The 21,128-nt window shown below is 41.9% G+C and overlaps 1 protein-coding gene and 1 long non-coding RNA gene across 9 annotated transcripts in view; both read left to right on the forward strand.

The window, feature by feature from the left end:
* Nucleotides 1-1,148, forward strand: part of LOC125755330 (uncharacterized) — a 99,696-nt gene extending 98,548 nt beyond the window's left edge. For all 6 annotated transcript variants that reach the window (XR_007411546.1, XR_007411543.1, XR_007411542.1 and 3 more), the window contains one exon: nucleotides 490-1,148. This is a non-coding gene — a long non-coding RNA (uncharacterized LOC125755330). The remainder of the gene's footprint in view (nucleotides 1-489) is intronic.
* A 2,408-nt stretch (nucleotides 1,149-3,556) lies between these two features.
* DDAH1 (dimethylarginine dimethylaminohydrolase 1) overlaps nucleotides 3,557-21,128 on the forward strand; it is a 134,265-nt gene continuing 116,693 nt past the window's right edge. Inside the window, exon 1 of one of the 3 annotated variants that reach the window (XM_025417783.3) lies at nucleotides 3,557-3,682. Coding sequence is in view for 1 of the 3 variants with exons in the window: in XM_025417782.3 (XP_025273567.1) it covers nucleotides 4,033-4,335 (303 nt within the window). In the remaining 2 variants the exon portion in view is untranslated. Of the gene's footprint in view, nucleotides 3,683-4,017; nucleotides 4,336-4,683; nucleotides 4,819-21,128 lie in introns of those variants that run through there. The other 2 variants (XM_025417782.3, XM_025417784.3) reach the window with 2 other exon arrangements.

Below are 21,128 nucleotides of genomic sequence, written 5' to 3' on the forward strand. Positions count from 1 at the left end.
TTCCGAGCACCTTGTATGACTAACTTAACCTTCATAGTAACCCTATGATAATAGATTCATCATTTCCCATTTTACAGATGAGGATGAAACTGAGGCAAAGAGCCTTTAAGAAACAAGTCTACGATCATACAAGAAAATAGGAGAGCCATGCTTCCATCCACAGAGTTTGGCTCTAGACACTACACTCAGTCTCCACATCATTTATCTTTTCATTGCTCAAGTGAGGAAAACTTAGCCTACCTCTCTACCTTTATTTATTCTTTTTCCTGTTGTACTCTAGAGCAGAACCCTGCTAGCTGTTTCTGTGACCTGCTTCCAATTCTTTCTCGGCCCACAGAAAAGTATATTTCCCAGCTTTTCCCTATAATTATGGTAGCTGTGTGACTGAGTTCTAGCCAGAGGAATATGAGCAGGGATGATATGTATGACTTCCTGGACTGGCCCATTAAGCCTCTCACACATGCTATATGTTCTTTTCCTTTCTTTCAGCTTAAGGAAGGTGAGCATGGTGAGCTTGGATGCCATATTTTGAAGTGTTGGAGCCCCAAAATGGAAGAAGGCTGGATCCCTGTATGTTTCTGGGAGAAGAGTCAGGAACCAATCAGGAATGTCCGTGTTAGATTTTAAGTGAACAAGAGATAAACTTATACCAGTTTTATGCCACTATATTTGTTGGGGTTGTTTGTTGTAGCAACTAGAGCTATCTTAACCGATATGTGTGTGAATCAAATTGATCTTTTATCCCTGGAACATGTGTCTGGCTTTTGCACATACTTTTCCTTAGAATTCTCATTTTCTCCTTCCAATTATTCACATCCTAAAAATTTTTCAAGGCCTAAACCAAGTCCATTACTTCCAAGCAACTCTCTTCCACACCCACCAGCCACAGTGATATCTCTTTCTCTCAATTCCTTTAGCACTTTGTTGTCTGTGCCTTTCATGTGCCCTTGTCATGGCTTCATTTTGGGATGTCGTGTTTTCCCAGTGAGGTTGTAAGCTCTTCAAGGTCAAGGATCATGTTTTTATGCTTCTTGTATGTCTCTGAATTATGTAATATGGTGTTGTAGCTTGGGGATTTTCAATAAATATTTGTGGGAAAAATGAATTTATAAATGTATTAGGCTCAATAAAGTCTATATTCCTAAAAACAGTCCTTTATTACTCAAGCAGGAAGGCACGTAAACTATAATTTACTGGAGTTGGTGTTCTTTTTATTCCTTTCACCGACATATACAGTCTAACACTTTTGACATCTGCTTAGAGGAGACAGAAGGCATGCTTATCAAGTTTCAGATGACACAAAACTAGAGGTAATAAATAATGCACAAGATGACAGAATCAAAACTAGGCAAGTGGGAATGAAGCTGACAGCATTTAATAAGGATAACTACAAGATTAAAATTTTAAAAGCCAGCAGCCCAATTTCAGTATGGAAAGACATGGCTTTCACTTTTAATTAGCTGCTTGGGCTGACAGGAGCTCAGAGTGGTACACAGGACCCTACTCAAAGTTAGGCCTAGGGCACTGAGTGGCAGGCAAAATATTTAGGCTCTACAAGGGCACTGGCATGAAGTAAGGTCACTAGGTGGAGCCAATTGGAGGTGGATGGAGCCTCAACTTTGGGAAAAGGGGAGGAACAAAGTCCCATAAGTTAGCCAGGGCAAGCTCGGCTAGCTTTCAGCTGTAGCATTAATGAGAATCCCTGTCCGAGGCCACCATTAAGTGCTTTCTGAGACTAAGCTAGTACCGATAGGACAGCCTGAGTCCCCTGATAGTTTTGTCTTCGAAGTGGAACAAAAAGGGTCTTTAAAGGTTTGTTATTTTAATTTTAGCCTCATTCTCCTCTGTTAGTGTCAGAGCTATCCTTCAACTAAGACCCCTCACTTTTGAAGCTGAGAATCGCCTCGTTATCTGGCATTTACATTCAAGTCACCTTTGAGATGGGGAGAGAAAGCAGATCACATCTTTTCTGGGCTCAGCAGGGACAATCATTGCAGGATCCTCAGTTAGATCTGCGCCTAGAAATCTACATTTCCTAAAAACTGGAATCAGAATTCTGGCAAGAAGCCTGTGGCCCAGGCCTTGGCACTAGATCATCAAAAAAGTGAATACAATCTTAGGCGGTGTGAATAGAAGCCTAGCATCTGGAACAACGGTCCTGCTGTCATCTGTGCTGGTCACGACACACAGGAAGAACTGTTTCTATTCCAGTTACCATGATTTAAAGGGAAACAGGCGAACTGGTGTGTGTCAAAAGGAAAAAATCAGAATGTTGGAAACCCAATCACTGCTTACATTTTGGTGGTTGGGGCTCAAGGCCTAGAAGGGGTCAAGATGGTGGATTGGATGGGAGGGTGGTGTCGGGCAGCATAGATATGAGAACTGTCTTCGGATAATGTGAATGCAGTCTTGTGAAAGAATACTAGCTTGTGAGGTAATGCAGAATTGGGACCAGTGCGTTTGAAGCCCCAAAAAGAAGACTTTAGCCATTATAGCTCTTGAAATGTAGAATATGCTTTTTAAGTAAGAGAGGTTTAAAATGTTCAAGTAAAGATCTGATGAGTGTCATAGATGTTTTAGCTGGAATTCGGACCTTTGGGTGGGAAGTTAGAGGATTTCTAAGGTCTCATTCAAATCTAATGGTCCATGATCTAATCAAACTGTAATTTAGAAATGTGCTACAGAATCTGAGGGAAGGAGAGTTATTACCTGAGATTCTTTTGGAGTCTTTTCTTTTTTTAAATGAGACTTTTTAAAAAAAGATTCTATTTATTTAATTTATTCATGAGAGATACAGAGAGGGAGAGAAAGAGAGAGAGAGGCAGAGACACAGGCAGAGGGAGAAGCAGGCTCCACGCAGGGAGCCCGACGTGGGACTCGATCCCAGGTCTGCAGGATCACACCCCGGGCCAAAGACAGGTGCTCAACCGCTGAGCCACCCAAGTGCCCCTGATTTGGTTTTTGAAGTGGATCTTCCCCTCCAAAGAAACAGAATCCATGGATTATTTGATCTGCGATGTGAACGGTGGGAAAAATACTTAGTGCCATTAGGAAGGGAAAGGCACTCCCTGAGGTGTACAGAAAAAGAAATGTTCAACAAACACCGTGGGGAACGCCCGAGTCTGTGCAGGAGTGAAGGCAACGTCAGGGAGAAGGCTGGAAGCCCCCTTTGCTAGTGACAAGAAGTTGTGATGCCCATGACACTGCGCAAGGGGAGAGCTCCCCCAGGGCGGGGAAAACCCGCTTGGTCTCTGCCTCCCCACGTCCGCAGGCCCTGGAGACCGACACACCGGAATCCCGTTGTTTGTGACAACTTACTGCCCTTGACATACTGGGAGTTTCTACATCTCTGTTCTTTGCTCCACGTGTGTTTTTGGATTCACAGACGGGAAGACACACACACGTCCTTTGCATAATCGCAAGTCCCACCTGGGGTGAGGGGTCATCTGCAGACTTGGGTAGGGAAAGCCTCTCACGCTAGGAACTGGGGGTGGTGCCGCGTGCTGCGCAGCCCGGGACCGAGAGGGCAGGCGGAGGGGTCGAGGTATTTACCCACAAACCTCCCCGGCCCCTGACCACCGGGAAGCCCTGCACTGGCTCCGCTCCAGCCGCCGCGCGGCGTCCACGCGTGCCCCGGGGTCGGTGCGCGGTGTGCGCGGTGTGCACCTGCGGCGGAACCCAGGTAACGTCGTCCGGGGCGCCCCCAGGCCCGCGCCCCCCGCCCCCCACCCCGCGCCCCGCGCGTCCCCGGGCCCCGCTCCGCGTGCGGCGCTCGCCGCGGCCGCAGCGCCCCGGGCGAGGGGGGTGGGCGCGCGGGCTGCGCGCGGGCCGGCGCCGGGGCTCTGGGCATGCTCAGTGGCTCGGGCAGGGCTCCGGGCGCGAGCCGGGCTCCCTCGGCGCCGCATTCAGCCGCTGCCGAGGGAGCCGCCGGGCGCTGCAGGCTCGGCGCGCGCTGCCCGCGGGAGGCCCGGCCGCCGCCCCCCGCCCCCGCCGCCGCCGCCGCCGCCGCCCCCGCCCCCGCCGCCCCCAGCCATGGCAGCGCTCGGCCACCCCGCCGCCTTCGGCCGGGCCACCCACGCCGTGGTGCGGGCGCTGCCCGAGTCCCTGTGCCGCCACGCGCTCCGGCGCGCCCAGGGCGACGAGGTGGACTTCGCGCGCGCCGAGCGGCAGCACCAGCTGTACGTGGGCGTGCTGGGCAGCAAGCTGGGGCTGCAGGTGGTGCGGCTGCCGGCCGACGAGAGCCTGCCCGACTGCGCCTTCGTGGAGGACGTGGCTGTGGTGTGCGAGGACACGGCCCTCATCACCCGGCCCGGGGCGCCCAGCCGGAGGAAGGAGGTAACCGCCCGCCAGCCCGCCAGCCCGCCCGGCCACGCGAGGGGCGCGGCCGGGGACGCCCCGGGCCCTCCCCCGCCGCCTGCGCCCGCCCGCCCGAGCCCCCGCCCGAGCCCCCGCCCGAGCCGCCCGCCGCACCGCAGGACCGCGGGACCGGCCCCGGCTCGGCCGCTACTTCGCTCTCGGGGGACAGGTTGTGTGAGAGACAGAGAGAGACAGAGACAGAGAGAGACAGAGACAGAGAGACAGGGACAGAGAGAGACAGAGACAGAGACAGAGAGACAGGGACAGAGAGAGACAGAGACAGAGAGACACGGACAGAGAGACAGAGACAGAGAGAGACAGAGAGAGAGACAGAGACAGAGAGAGACAGAGAGACAGAGGGGGGCGGGGAGCTCACTGCTCACGCCTCCCGCCTCCCGCTGCCGGCGCAGCTTGGGCGCCTCCCAGACGCCCCGAAGGAGCGTGGTTGTGCGACTCCGGCAGGTGGGTGGGGTGGGGACTCCGTCGCGCAGGCGTTTTTCTTTGCAAAGATGAAAGTGTTGTGAAGACCGCGCAACTCTGAGCGCCCCCGGGAAGCGGGGACCGGGAGGGTCGCGGCTCGGGCGGGGGGAGGGGCCCCCCGGGGAGGACTCCGGGGGTCGGCGCTGGCTGGTGACCCTGAGGCCCTCAGGTCCTGCCCACGGCTCCGGGGCCGACCCGGCCAGGTCGTCGGGTGTCGGCGCCCACAGACCTGGGGCGCCCCGAGTTACTTTTTAGGGACGGCAAGTGAGTCCGGCCCAAAGGGACGCAAGTCGGGAGGGCGGTTTGTTCCTGAGCCTTGAATACGTATTCACGAGTAGGCTGGGTGTGAAACGTTGTACCGGGTGTAGGGTGTTGCGTGTGTGCGGCTGTGCATTCAGACAGAAATGGTTGTTTCACAAATTCCATGATTTTTACTCTCTGTGTTTTTAAGCTTATAGCGATTAGAGCTTGTTGGGGTCTCGAGGCAAAGTGACTATTTTTGCAGGTTGTGAAAATGGCTGTGATGGCCAGGTTAGTGGAGAGAGAGAGAGAGAGAGAGAATGGATTTAAAATGCCATCTGGCTTGGGGTTCCCCTTATTGCCAGGCTAAAAGCCCAGGCTCAAGACTCACAGTTTCTATTGGCATCAAGTGGCATGGCAAGAAGCTGGTGGTTTCTTTCAAATTTGGACGGTTAGGGATTACCCCCACCCCCTTATTTTGTCTCTGTTCCATGCACACTGGAAACGCCTCCAAGAGCTTATAGTTAATATTTGTTTATTCCGCACAAACATCACTACTTAGTTGATCGAACCATACATGAGCTGAGAGAAAAGCATATTGCATTTGTTTCTCCCCGAGACAGTTCAGCTTTTGTTCGCCCTACCTCAGCAGAAAACAAGAAGAGTAACAGGTCCCATTCTCTTTCCCTTTTCTTTCCTTTGCCACACCTTTGGGTTGGTGAGATGGCCCCCCTGTTTTAAACTGATCAGCATATCACCAACCCTATTTGAGTACTTCCTAGTGTGTCGTAGGCCATATGGCACAACTGTGTCGTGCCTTTCAAAATGGTGCTCATTTGATGAGGGTAGTCCAGTGTCCTGTCAAGAGACTGTCGCATGTTTAATCATCCATTTCATTTTATTCCTATAATAAAACCTTCCGAATTTTGGCCTTCCTGATACTAAAGTAAGCCCTGATATTTCTCTCCTGTCAGATTTTGAGGCATACATTTTAAATTGGCTTCACTCTTATATCAATCCGGTGGCCCTCTGCCGGAGGCCAGCGGCCACTTGGTATAGTGGATAGGAACACCAGACTGCATCCAATTCTGTGACCTTGGGGAGTGTCTCTTGCCTCATTTTTCTCACCTGAAAAGTGGACATAATACCTATTTCCTAAAGTTATTGTAATAAAATTATTAATCCATCTGAAATTTATAGGATAGGACATTTCATGAATGATGGTCATTAGTGTTTACCTAACAGTAGGTCATGGAAGATTTATTTCTTTTTGAGCAGTAGGAAGTCTACTATGTACTGATGTAGTTACGGTGATATTTCCCCTTCCCACAGTGAAGGGGCGTCATCTTCACCCCTTAGGATCCTCGCGATCTGTCCTAATCTGCTACGTAGCACTTCTTCCCAGCTTGAGCTTTCTACAGGCTCATGTTATCTCCACAAAACGCCTTTGCCATGGCACATGATCTGAATCAGCAGAGGAACAGACCTTTCAGCCAGAGAGAGAAATATGGGCAGTTGTGTTGGATGGGGTAGTCTGGAAAGCAGAGCTATGTAGGGTAACCAACACTCTTTGAAATCTGTCACATCTGCAGTTCACTGGCTTAGTCGTTGAGTGAATAAATGAATTAATGAAATGCTAACTAATATTAACAAGTTGATAATAATTACTTCAAGGACCTCTTTGGACTGTTGTATATATTTTTCATGTGACACCTGCCTCACTAACTGAAATTCCACAACAATCAAGGCATTATATTAAGATTATTTATACAATTTCTTTGCCTTCTGTCTCCTTTGTCTTTTTTATTATTTTTTTTAAGATTTTATTTATTCATCAGAGACACAGGCAGGGGGAGAAGCAGGCTCCATGCAGGGAGCCAGACGTGGGACTTGATCTGGGTCTCCAGGATCACAACCCCAGGCCGAAGGTGGCACTGAACTGCTGAGCCACCCAGGCTGCCCCAGCCTTCTGTCTCCTTATGCTGTATTCCATTCTCCATGTTGTAGAGTCCAAGTCTCTAAGCTGGTTTTTCTAAAACTCAAATCTTTTTTTTTTTTTTAATTTATTTATTTATTCACAAGAGACTCACAGAGTGAGTGAGAGAGGCACAGACATAGGCGGAGGGAGAAGCAGGATCCATGCAGGGACCCCGATGTAGAACTTGATCCTGGGACTCCAGGATCACACCCTGGGCAGAAGGCAGGCGCTCAATCGCTGAGCCACCCAGGCATCCCTCTAAAACTCAAATCTGATCCTTTTCTGCACTGATGAAACTTCTTGAAGAACCTCCATTAAGCTTGATACACCCATTGAGCTTCATTTGCATCTCTGACCCTACCGGAGTGCCTCCCAACCCTTTGGCTCAAGCCAAGTTCTCTCACTAAAGCTCACCATGCTCTTCTTTTGTAGGCAGATATTTCTCCTTTGTCTGGGACATTCTTCCTCTTTTCCTCTTCTCCATTTTACCTAGCTGTTCCTATTCATGCATCACGTCTCAGCTTACTATTATTAATATTATTAGCTAATCTCAATTGGGTGCTTGCCATTTGCAAAACATAGTATCAGATTTATGACCTAGATTCCATTGAATGGCCACATCAACTCTTTAAGTTCAGTACTATCATTATTCTTTTAAAATTGATAGAACTGAGGCTTAGAGAGATTCAACACCTTGGCCAAAGTTATAGGATGGAACCAGTGAAACCAGAACTTGAACTCAGTTTGTAGAACTCTAAAGCTCTAGTCACAATCATTGTGATACTGAACAAGCAAGCATGGATTGGTCCTCCTTTTATGAGCACCTGTAACTCTCTGCACTTCCTTCTATGATATATTTCATACCTTATGATAATAGTCTGTTTTACCTTTCTGTATCCTCCCACTATTATGAAAACTGTCAGGACCAGGATCACATCTGCATTCTTTAACATTTTATTCCTAAGATTTTGCATATAAGAGTCGTGCAGCATATATTTTGTTGAACAAGTGTGTCCATGAGTTTAGATCAGTCTTAGGTTTCCTTGCTTATGACATATTTGGTGTTTTGCAAGCAGAAGTTTCATTACAAGTGCAGGTGATTTATAACTGTTTTTCTTTTCCTCTGCTTTTCTCTGTCTCTGTCTCTTGTTATTTTGCTTGTTTTTTTTTTTTTTTAATAAAAATCCTGCGAAATTCCTTCTTTATCAAAACATCATGTTCTATTTGGTGACTTTTCTTCCTTGAAAGAAAGGACTGAGAACCAAACTCAAAATAGTAATCCTTCTGTGAAAGCCACAATGGGACCTCCCAATATTAATAAAATACAGGTGCTGTCTGCAGGAAGTGTAAGTTTTAGTGAAGAAAACTGTGTGTACAGAGTCAGCAAATAATGTTAATTGTCTCTTAACTCTGTGTCTTCACGAGCAGGAATATTTTAATGTTTAATACTTTAAAGACAAACTAGCTTTGAGAACCAATCATATTTTAAATGAATTCAGCTTAATTTTAGAAGGAAAAAAGTCAACTTATAAATGTCAACATCCTGTAAACAAATATCAAAGACTTCAAGAAAGACAATTAACAGAGTGTGAGGGTTGGGTTTTATTTATTTATTAAAGATTTTATTTATTTATTCATGAGAGACACACAGAGAGAGAGGCAGAGACATAGGCAGAGAGAGAAGCAGGCTCCATGCTTCTCCCCAATGTGGGACTCGATCCCGGGACTCCGGGATCAGGCCCTGGGCCAAAGGCAGGCACTTAACCACTGAGCCACCCAGATATCCCAGAATTGGGTTTAAAAAAAAATTAAAAATTTTGGATATATTAAATTCAGAAGGTTCAAGAGGATAGATAGGTGGTGAAAGTAAGTCTCCCTGCCCTTGTACCTGACTTACCCAGCTCCCTTCCTTAGAGGCAAATGCTAATACCAATTTCTTGATTTTCCTTCCAGAAAGTTTTTAGTACCTAATAAATGATTAACTGACAAAGGTTTCTCAAGCAAAATTATAAAGTAAATCCTATGCCCTTTTGCCCCTCTTTCAGAGTCATTTTATCCTGTCCTAGGTACCAAGGATTAGTATGAGGGATATTCTGTCTAGGAGAAAAAAACACACAAACTCATTCTCACAAGGTAGTAATGGCCTTAATTATCCTTTCCTGGATCATTTGTATTTTTAGGGACCTCTTTAGGAAGAAGGCAATGCATAGCACAAGGTAATAAATACCAAAAGTGGAAGTAGTCATCAAGGTAGGGACATGGAGGCATAAATGAAAGGCGTGAGCAATACTTATTTAGGTAGGAATTCCCCTTTTATTGGAGCACTTAACTATTTGGACCTACATATTTTGGCTCTGGGTTTATTCTTTGGTTAGGCTAAAGGCATAACCCTGTTGAACGTAGAAGCAAGAAGAGCATCAAGATCAGGTCTAATGATTAGCTAACATGTGCCAAATTGTGTGTGTGTGTGTGTGTGTGTGTGTGTGAATTGCAAAAGATGGTATTATTATTATTATTAGCTCTATTTAAAAGAAGGAAACTGAGGCTCAGGTAACCAGAGTTAAGTAAGTTGTCCAAAGACACACAGCTAATAAATGACAAAACTGAGGTTTTTATGAAAATGTGAAGGTCATTTTTGCTTGAAGTGCTTGTAGCCAGTTGTGGTTAATCATAACAACACAATCAATACAAAATAACTACCCTAATCCCCTTTTTATGCAACTAACAATATGCAGATCTCAGTTCGATATTAACGAAGTGAATGTTTTACTTCCCTCCTCTTATAATTGAGAGTAGATTGTTTTCATTTTAGTTAAATAATAATAATCTGACTATTTACATGAAACCTCAGAATTCCATAGGCACAATTTGTGCAGAATTGTATCTTATTTACCAGCAGACTGGATGATTGCTTTTTAAAATGCACACATTTCCTCAAACTTCTTTTTAACATCAGGTGAGAAAACTGCCCTAAGCCATAATTAGAATTTACTCTTACTCTTCACCAAGATAGAAAGTAAATGTGCTGGAGGCTCTTTACATGGCAGCAGATTAACGGCTCTTGATAAATCATCACCCCCAACTGGTTAGAACAACTGCTCCCTTTCAGGATGTTTCTTTTTTGACTCTACTTGGCCCTGGAAAAAAAATGTTTGTAAATTGATATGTCTTGGAAACTAGAGTGCATCTATTAAATATGCAATCTATTCCCATGCAGTTGATCTTGAAAGCCTTGAAAATAAAGAACATAATGATGAGTAGGGAGTGACTTCTATTAGATACTGTTAGCTGAAAATGAGCTTTCTGCAGAGATTCCTAGGATCATTAGAGAATCATTATAAGACTAAGAAGGCAGAGATGGATCCCTTATAATTCAGATATGCTGGAAAATTGCTTTTGCATGTATTTAAATTCTTGTTGAGCTCAGATTTCTTCAAAATTAGTTTTATTATAGTAATGGTAGGTATCCATCCATTATTATAAGCCACAACACAGAAGTTTACTTAAGACTTTTGAACAATACCTTCTATTGCTTTTGAATCATGCATAAATTATTCATGGCCTCTTATGAATCTCAGCATAAATTTGGAGATGCATGTTTAAAAAATGAGTGCTGGTTATTGTTTATTTTATGGGCATTTGCTATTAAAATCTAGAATGACTTGAAGAAGCCTCATTTTCTAACTAGAGAGTTGGACACATGATAGAGTTCATTCCCTTACTCAAGGGGTATCATGATTAAAGGGAAAATAACTGAAATGTTTAAAAGACAAAGAAAAGTTTCATTCATATCTTATGCAGAACGTGGTGTGTTGTTCATCCCAGATAGTCAATAAATATTTATTTACCAAAGCTAAATCCCCGATGTTCCATCAAAATGCTCCCCTGACCTTTAAAGTTAGCTTTTATAGCTTTCCCTAAACTGATATTAGGTATTAAATCTGTTAGTGTTCTCAGGCGCATTTCATAAGCAGGGATTTTTCATCCAAATGGACAAGCAGGAGTAATCTCAAGCAACAAATCCCATTTAAAAATGTGTGCATGTAATGCCATCCTAGATCCCTTCATCATTGTCAAACAATTTAATAATGTACATTGTCTTCCTGAAGCTGAATGCTAAAGGAGCAGTAGCATCACATACAAAGAATAAATAACCAGACTTTAAATTCCAGTTTCTAAATGTTTAGGTCATCCAAGCAAGGTATGACCAGAAACTAGCAAGCAGAGTACAAAGATGAAAGTACATGTTATTATAGGGTTGGTTTAATTTTGCCCAACAATTCAATGTGGGCAAACCTGACTTAGTTTTTGTTAGCAAATTAAAGACAACACAACTTTTAAGCTGCTTTTGCAACTGGATGGGCTTATAGGGGTAAATTGTCATTATTGTGAAGATGCATGCATCAACATTTTGCTTGATTGCAGTGTGTGTAATTAAATAAACCTTTGCCTTAATTTAAAAATATTTTAATATTTTGATTTCTTTGTTCTCGTTTAAGAAATATTAAAGTTTTTAAATTTGCTTATGGTACTAATTATGAGAGCCATGATTGCATTAAAAATGACTGTACTTTTGAAGGTAAAGGAACAATAGTTGTATCATTACTATATGTTTGTGCATTCATGAACTGTCTGCTACATGCCAGACCCAATGTTTGGTGCTAGGGAGATATAGCTGAATTAGATACCACTGCTGCACTCAGGATCTCACAATTCACTGGGGAAACAGGCTGGTGGCAGATGCTTGCAGAACAAGGGGGCTGTTTTCATGACAGGGTTCTGAGTAGTGCGATAGAAGCTCCAGGAGGTGTGTCTTACCCACATCAGGACTTCTCAGAAGAGAATATTGAGCTAGAAGTAACCAGGAAAGGCAGAGAGGCAGCCTTCCAGAGACAGCACTATGAAATAGGTTGAGGGTGGGCAGCCCTGGTGGCCCAGCGGTTTAGCACCACCTTTAGCCCAGGGTGTGATCCTGGAGACCCTGGATCTAGACCCACATCGGGCTCCCTGCATGGAGCCTGCTTCTCCCTCTGCCTCTCTCTCTCTCTCTCTCTCTCTCTCTCTCTCTGTCTCATGAATAAATACATAAAAAATCTTAAAAAAAAGTTGAGGGCAACAGTTCAGGAAAAAGTAATTTCATTAACATTGAGAAGGATGTAGGATTGAAAAAAGCCTGCCTGTGCCCTCTCAGACTCTGAGATTTTGGTTATCTAGTTCCAGGTTCACCAAGAAGACTACCTCCTTAACTATATTTCCTGTTTTGAGCCTAAGGGGATTTGATGCCCTAGCATACTCTATTCCTAATTGTCTACTCCAAATCTGAGACTTATTTCTTGAGGTTGCTAGAATGCTACTTGGCAGGGGCAGTAATTTTTCCTCTGTGGCCCCAAATTTGACACATTAGGATGTACCAGGCAAACCTGGCATCCCATAGCATATAGTTATATATAATATTATCCATGTCAATGGCAGTAAGAGAAAATTTTCCTCTTTGCTGTTGAAATGTGTTCTTTATTCACAAATCTTTCCACCTTGGCAGTAGACATTAGTGAATGTCACACTAACAATAAATCAAGGACAGCCTAAAGTAAGTATATATCTCTTATGGGTCAATTTTTTTAAGATTATATTTATTTGTTTGTGAGAGACACACAGAGAGAGGCAGAGATATAGGTAGAAGAAGAAGCAGGCTTCCCACCGGGAGCCCAGTGCAGGATTCCATGCCAGGACCCTGGGATCACGACCTGAGCCAATGGCAGACACTCAACTACTGGGCCACCCAGGTGCCCCTCATGGGTTACATTTTATGCATGCTGTGAAAGGCAACATGGTACAGGTATAGCACTGTTCTAGGAGTGGGACACTGGTTTTGATTTTTTGCAGTGATATGAATATCTAATATACTTTCCAGTTTGGAGATGCTGTACTTTCTTCCTGGATCTTAGGTCATGTTGCGATGGGACATGGAGGGTGGGAAAGGGATAAGGAGATGTGGAAAAAATTATGGGGCAATGATGATAACTTACATTTGTCAGATGGGATTAGAGTTTGATGAAGAAAAAATACTGGATTTTGTTCAACCTGAAACATTATGCTTGTCCTTACTTAACTAACCAATCATAAATTCTTGCCTTGCTAGTAACAACCCATTATGAGATAAAGTTTAATTTCCTAACTCTATTTCAAAAACTCAGCTTACTCAATGATTTATAGCATATTTGATAAGTAATTTTTGTTTAGAAAACTTAGACAAAAGCCATTGGAAGAGTATAACATCCCTAGACCCACATAATTTCTGTCATCACATGACTTTCATCAGTGTCTGCTAGTTGATGTTTCTGTGGTAAATGTGAATCAGGGACCCCTGGGTGGCGCAGCGGTTTAGCGCCTGCCTTTGGCCCAGGGCGTGATCCTGGAGACCTGGGATCGAATCCCACGTCAGGCTCCCGGTGCATGGAGCCTGCTTCTCCCTCTGCCTGTGTCTCTGCCTCTCTCTCTCTCTGTGTGTGACTATCATAAAATAAATAAATAAATGAATGTGAATCAATGGCTTGAACAAATGGAGAGCAAGTGAATGTGAAGTATGTACTGGAAATTGTTTTTTTAATTAGAACTAAAAGTCTTGTCTTGCTCATGGCAGTTCTTTCTTGTAAACCCTCCATACATATGTGTTGATTTCCATTCCCAGTGCTAAACTTTGAGTTTTGTTTTCAAAATTTTGACTTTTGTCTTCCCAAACTGCATAGTTATTTTTCTGAAGAAAGAGAAAGAAAGATACTCATTGAAATGTAGCCTTTCTGGAGTTAGGAGTTATTGATGTAATTGTTTTTAAAATTTGGAGATATGCTTGTGGTAAACTTAGACATTTTTTGTCTGAAATTATTCAAAGAGCTGAAATTAGCTAATTTAATCTTGGTACAGTTAAAAGATAATGGAAGAAAAAGACATCCATTTTATTCTTTTAATTACTATTATTAATTCTGGGGTCATGGGGAACCATCATTTCACAAAGAAAGAATAATATAACTACACTTTGGCTTTGGGTCATATTTTAGGCCACTTGTGATATAAACATATATTCCAATTCAAGAGTTTTGTGTGGAGAAATTTAAATCTAGTGCTGTATTTTGAGGCACTCAAACCATTTTGCTCTTGCTTCTTGGTATTCTTCTAACTTTCTTTATGCTATCTTAGTCCTTCATCAGGGGCCCAGGTTTTCCATCTCCCATTCTGCAGAAAATATGGTGCTGGGAGAAAGAGGGACCCTAGTTGCAAAGGGCATGGATTTTTTCATTTTTATGTTATTCTCAAACTAAACATCTCTGAAGCTTTAGGCCTCCCCTACTCTCCAGGCTTTCGCAGGCCACCCCACATATGCAGTGAATAGAGCACAGCTTCAAGACAAGGCTTTTTATGCAATTGTGTGTGTGCATGTTTTCAAAGTGCTGCTCGCCACTTTTACCATAGAGAGGTCATGAAATCAATTTAGTGGGTCATGACCGGCCCTTTTATTTTTATTGTAACAAAATCAATAGAAAATGTCAGAGTGCACTGCAGCATGATAAGATAAATAAAATGTCATGAAACTTTTTTCTTTGTATACATATGTGTTTCTATGTTTACTAATTACATGTATAAAATATGTTTCTTACTATAGGTCACTGCCAAAGAAAAGTGTGAAAACCCACTCTATCTCCTTTCAACTTGATTGTACCTCTCAGCCTCATTATGAAAATTCTCGAGTACCATGCCGGTTGTCCAGTTGGGATCTGGGAATCATGGTCAAAATCCCTAACTGTTTCTCTATGTATATCAAGTCATGCTTGATTTCTGTTTGCCTAGGTTGGAAATGGAACCTTCTGGCTATTTAGAACCCTGTCTATTGGGGGTGGGGTGAAGCTTAATTGAGGAACAATAGGAAGAAATGTTAACTCCATCATTTGCTAGAAGCTGATTCTCCTTTGGTGACATTCTAAACCAGTTAAGGGAAGATTACATTGATTAAGACAGGCAAGCATAGTTTCCATTTGAACTGGCATCTTTTTCCTTTTTTTGCAAGTAGATTCTGTGGTGGGAATACACAATTGAATCACTGAACAAATTGCATCCAGAGGGGTTGACTTCTGCATTTTCCTACCGGCAGCCTCCAGATGGAAGCTGAGATCTGCAATGACCTCAGAAAGCCTCAGTGTCCAATGTTAGGATTTTCATTGCATTAGGGGATGGAAACTCAGGAGTTTTTTTTTTTTTCCTCAAGAACCCCAGAATGTGTCAAAACACAGAATGTCCTAAAACATAATTATAATGTTTATGTCATTCTCAGACCACTCCCTAAGGGCCTAGAAGGGACCTTAAAAATCACTGGTTTCACCATTTTTCTTTCACACTCTGCAACACTAAATATGTGTAAATCCAGCCTTTGCAGAAGAATGCCCAAAGGAAATTTAATTTTCTTCCCCAGGTAACCCATTTCAGCAGTATTTGTGAGCATTGGTGCTCATGAAGTATGAGTCATTGGAACTGACATACCAGTTGGGGTTCATTCTGACAAAGTGTATTTGGTGAGTAACAAGTTAGTCTGTGATTACAAGGAAACAGAGCATCTGACTTTCTGTGGTAACCCCCCCTTTGCACAGCTGAGCAGCCTAGAACTAAGAGTGGAGTGTACTCTCTCACACCTGCTCTTTTGTCCCCGTCTAAAGGAGTGTTTTGAAGATTTTGGTAAAAGAATAATATTAGAGGAAAACAGCACGGCGGTGACTGGAGAAATTGGGTGTTTGTCGGGAAATGCCTTGGAGTTGTGCATCTTGGAGCCATATTAGAAAAAAATGGATAATGCATTTGTCATGTCCATGACGGCATTTATCTTTGCGATCACTGAGTTGGATAACTGAAGCCTCTGAGTGGTTTGCAAAAAAACTGAGGACGAATATTGCTTCTAAACTAGTCCCGAGAGAAAAGCTTCTTGGGAGGAGGAGAAAGAATAGTGATTTAGCTTAGAACATTTTTTTTGAAAGTAAATGCAGAAAAACATACAAGCTATAGCCCACTGGCCTCAGTGTGGCTGAGGGCTCAATTATGATTCGATCCACGCTCCCTGAAACATTCGGCCTGCCCTGAGGTCAGCCTAATGACTAGAAATTCTGTGAATGTAACAGCTACTGTCCCTTGGACTGTTTTAAACACACACACACACACACACACACACACACACACACAGTTTATACACATTCAGCATCAAGTTTGGATAAAATCAGTTTTCTAACAATGCCTTCCTTGTGAATAGTGCTTGGTAATAATGCAAGTCATCAAAACCGATTAGAGGGATTCCTGAGTTACATTATTTTGGCAGACCACTAGCCAGGAGAAATTTTTTTTTTCAGAAATATTTTTTAAAATGAATTCTGCTTTTACAGTGGGCTCTTTCAGCCTGTAATCACCTCCATGTTACCCTTCCTTCCTCTTGATTTCACCCTTTTTTGGAGCTGTCAATGGAGGAGAAAGAGTGTATGCAGTTCCTGGAGCTTTCTTACCCTTCTTTCCTTTCTTCTTGTTGGGGAGTTCCTGTAACACAATGAATTTTTCCTCTTATTCTGAATCTGGATAGTGATTTTCAAATTACCAGTTTCAACTCGTAAGTCGATCATAAAGTCCGCCTAGTGGGTCACTCTGCCTTTTGTTTGTTCTTGTAAATGAACTAGAATTGAAAATACCAGAGTACATGCATTACCCATAAGATAGCCGGTTATTGTTTCATTTATACACATACACACATACATTTTCCTTGTGTGTTGTGGATGGTGATATAAGGTGTATTTCTTGCTGTGAGACATTGCCATTGAAATCTACTTATCTAGGATACCAAGATAAAACTTAAATAAGTACTAACACTGGCTTTTATTGACATTCTTTGCTGTTTGCAGCAACAGTAGAATTTTGACATGTGTCAAAGGCACTGACTTTCATTGAACAAATAGGCAATTTGTCTCATTTTATTACCTAGTAGGAAGGTAAAGCCACTTGTATAAATGCAGCAAAATGCAGGAGATGGAAAGGAAGAGAAGAAAAACAAACAGTGTAGATAGTGAGTTTGGGGTTCTTCCCAGGAAGTAGGCATTTTCAAATATCAAGGACTCCCTCACATAAATGCTGTAGAGTATTTCCATACACTTAGACACGGTATCTTCATTTGTAAACCAAACTAGGATGATGTATTACTATAGGCCAGGATAGCAGGTGTTGAGAAAGCACACCTATTGTTAAAAGGGCCACATTAGAACCCAGTACATTTTTACATTTTGTTGATCCCAGCCTCGCTTCCACTGATACGCTGATACTCCTTTCCCCTACTCCCCCCTAATTTGCCTACCTCCATCTTCAGCTTGCCCCACTCCCTATATCCATCCTCACTTGAAGCACTTCATGCCAGATCATCTCAGGTGCCTCAATCATTGTCATTCCCAGCATATACACCTCTCACACAAAGTCTGGTACCCAGAGACACAGACTTTTAAACCGCTTCTGGAGGCTGAATGATTCCTGTGACATTCCTTGGGCTGTGCTTTCTCTTTCTTTCCATTGCCTTCAGGGATGGAGAAGGACAGCTATGAATTCAAATTATCATTCCACTGCTTATTAGCTGTGTAGCCTTGAGCAAGTTGAGAATCTGTTTCATCATCTGTAAAAACTGGGATGGTTTTGACCATCTGTAACTTTATTATGTGCCTATATGCATTAACATGTTAAGGTGCCTAGTAGTACTGTGCACAGAGTAGGTCTTCTGTCAGTCATCAATCCCCCCTCTTCTGTTATTATCTGTTTTTTGTATTTCTAGAGAGCAGAAATTTAAGCCCCTGAGGTTGAGACTGTACTTTTTTCTTGCTAATTCTCACCCTGGAAACTAAAGATCTCCATCCTGTTGGCTTCAGGCTTGCTGCCTGTAGCCTGCCCAGACATTAAGACTTTGCTGGCAATTGGGATTCCCATACCTCTTGTATTCTACACCCATATGCTGGCTCCACTTGAAACATGCCAAGAGGTTGGGAAGACCATTAGAACCTCTGCTTGAGCCTCAATGGGCACCTGAGCCAGTCCCACAGCACCTGTGTGTGCTGCTATTGAAGCAGGTACAGTGGGGGCACTGGCTTTCTCTCCACTGCACTTTTTTAGGAGTAAATCATCCTCAACTGAGTCAAAAGATGCTGCTCTTTCTATAATTCTTCTTCATCCCTTGATCTTCTAAGTAAATGAGTACTTAGAGAATCTCTGCCTTTAAATTTACCATTTGATCGTGAACCAGTCATTTATGAGTGTTTAAATTTGAATTCACATTTCTAATACCTTTATACATTTAATATGTTTCCATTTTTAAGAACTTTAAAGGTTTTATTTTATATAGTTTTTTCTTTATTATTACTATTTTTATTGAAGTATGGTTAACACAGTATTGGTTTTAAGTAATAAAACATGACTCAGCAAATTTTATACATTATACAGTGTTTAATCACAACAATAAGTATGGTCAGGATACAACATTATTACAGTATTGTTATTATTTTTATTTTAGTATAGTTGCACACAATGTTACATTAGTTTCAGTATACAACATAGTGATTCAACAAGTCTGTATGTTATGCCATACTCACTGCAGATGTGGCTACTATCTATCATCATATAGTATTGTGATTCTATTGACTATATTCCTTATACTGTACCTTTTATCCCTGTGACTTATGCATTCCAAAGTGGAAGCCTATATATCCCACTCCCTTTTACCCATTTTGTCTTGTCTCTCTCCACTCTCCTCCATTCTGGCAACCATAAGTTTGTTCTCTGTATTTATGAGTCATTTTCTGTTTTGGATTTTGTTGTAGTTATTGTTCATTTGTTTTTTTAGATGCCACGTATAAATGAAATAATGTATTTGTCTTCATCTGACTTATTTCACTTAGCATAATACCCTCTAGGACCATCTGTATTTTCACAAATAGCAAGATCTCATTCTTTTTTATGGCAGAGTAATATTCCATTACATATATGTGTGTATATATGTATGTGTACACACACACACACCACATCTTTTTTAATCCATCTATTGATGGACAGTTGGGTTGCTTCTATATCCTATATCTTGGCTGTTGTAAAGCTATAGTAAACATAGGAGCACATGTATCTTTTTGAATTAGATGTTTCATTCTCTTTGGTTAAATAGCCAGTAGTGGAATTACTGGATTATATGGTAATTCTATTTTTAATTTTTTGAGGAACCTCCATACTGCTTTTCACAGTGCTTGCATCAGTTTACATTCCTACCAACTATGCAACAAGGATTCCTTTTTCCCCATGTCTCTGTCAATACTTGTTATTTCTTGTCTTGTTTCAACTACCATTCTGACAAGTATAAGGCAATATCTCATTGTGGTTTTGATTTACATTTCCCTGATTAGTGATGTTGAACATCTTTTCATGTATCTGCTGGTCATCTATGTGTCTTCTTTGGGAAAATGTTTGTTTGGGTCCTCTGCCCACTTTTTGATCAGATTATTTGTTATAATGGTGTTGATTTGTAGAAGTTCTTTATATTTTGGATATTAATCCCTTATCAGATATATCATCTGCAAATATCTTTTCCCATTCAGTAAGTTGCCTTTTTGTTGTTGTTGATGGTTTCCTTTGCTGTACAAAAGCTTTTAATTTTGGTCTACTCCCAATAGTTTATTTTTGCTTTTGTTTCCCTTACCTCAGGAGACATATCTATAAAAATGTTAAGACTGATGTTAAACAAATTACTGTCTATGTTTCCTTCTAGGAGTTTTATGGTTTCAGGTCTCCTGTGATTTCAGGTGCTTAATCCATACTGAGTTTATTTTTGTGTAGAGTGTAAAAAAATGATCCAGTTTTATTATTTTGCATGTAGCTGTCCAACTTTCGCAGCACCATTTGTGGAAGAGACTGTCATTTCACCATTGAATATTTTTACCTCTTGTTGTAGATTAATTGACCATACAATCATAGGTTTATTTCTGAGCTCTTTATTCTGTTCCTTTGTCTATATGTCTATTTTTGTACCAGTACCATATTGTTTTGAATACTACAGCTTTGTATTAGGTCTTGAAATCTGGGATTGTGATACCTGCAACTTTGTTCTTCTTTCTCAAGATTGCCTTGGCTATTTGGTAACTTTTGTGGTCCATGCACATTTTAAGACCATTTTCACATAAGTTCTGTGAAAAGTGCTGTTAGTAATTTGAGAAGGTTTTTACTGAGTCAGTAACTGCTTTAGGTAGCATGGCCACTTCCAGTCCATGAACATGGGATATCTTTCCATTTGGGTCATCTGCAGTGTCTTTTATCAGTGTTTTATAGTTTTCAGAGTACAGGTCTTTCATCTCCTTGGTTAAGTTTATTCCTACATATTTTATTCTTTTGGGTACAATTGTAAATGGAATTGTTTTCTTTATTTCTCTTTCTGCTACTTCGTTGTTAGTGTATAGAAATGCTAACAATTTCTGTGTATTAATTTTGTTTCCTGTAACTTTACTCAATTCGTGTATTACTTATGATAGTCTTTTCATGGAGTGTTTAGGGTTTTTTTATGTGTATTATCATGATCTGTAAATAGTGACAATTTAACTTCTTCCTTACCAATTTGGATGCCTTTTATTCTTTTTCTTGTCTCCTGAATCTGGGACTTCCAGTACTATGTTGAATAAAAGTGGTGAGAGTGGATATCCTTGTCTTGTTCCTGATTTTAGAGGAAAAGCTCTCAGTTTTTCACCATTGAGTGTAATATTAGCTGTGGGTTTTTCATATGCCTGAATTATGTTGAGTTATGGTTCCTCTAAATCCACCACTTTTTAAAAATCATGAATGGGTGTTGAATTTTGTCAGGTGCTTTTTCTGCATCTCTTGAGATGATCATGTGATTATTGTCCTTCATTTTGTTGATGTGATGTACTATGTTGATTGACTTGCAAATATTGAACCATCCTTGCATCCCTGGAATAACACCCACTTGATCAAGGTGAATGATTTTTTAAAATGTGTTGTTGAGTGTGGTTTCTTAATATTTTCT

The sequence above is a fragment of the Canis lupus genome, chromosome 6 (assembly GCF_003254725.2).
Source record: "Canis lupus dingo isolate Sandy chromosome 6, ASM325472v2, whole genome shotgun sequence".
Classification (NCBI taxonomy): Eukaryota; Metazoa; Chordata; class Mammalia; order Carnivora; family Canidae; genus Canis; species Canis lupus.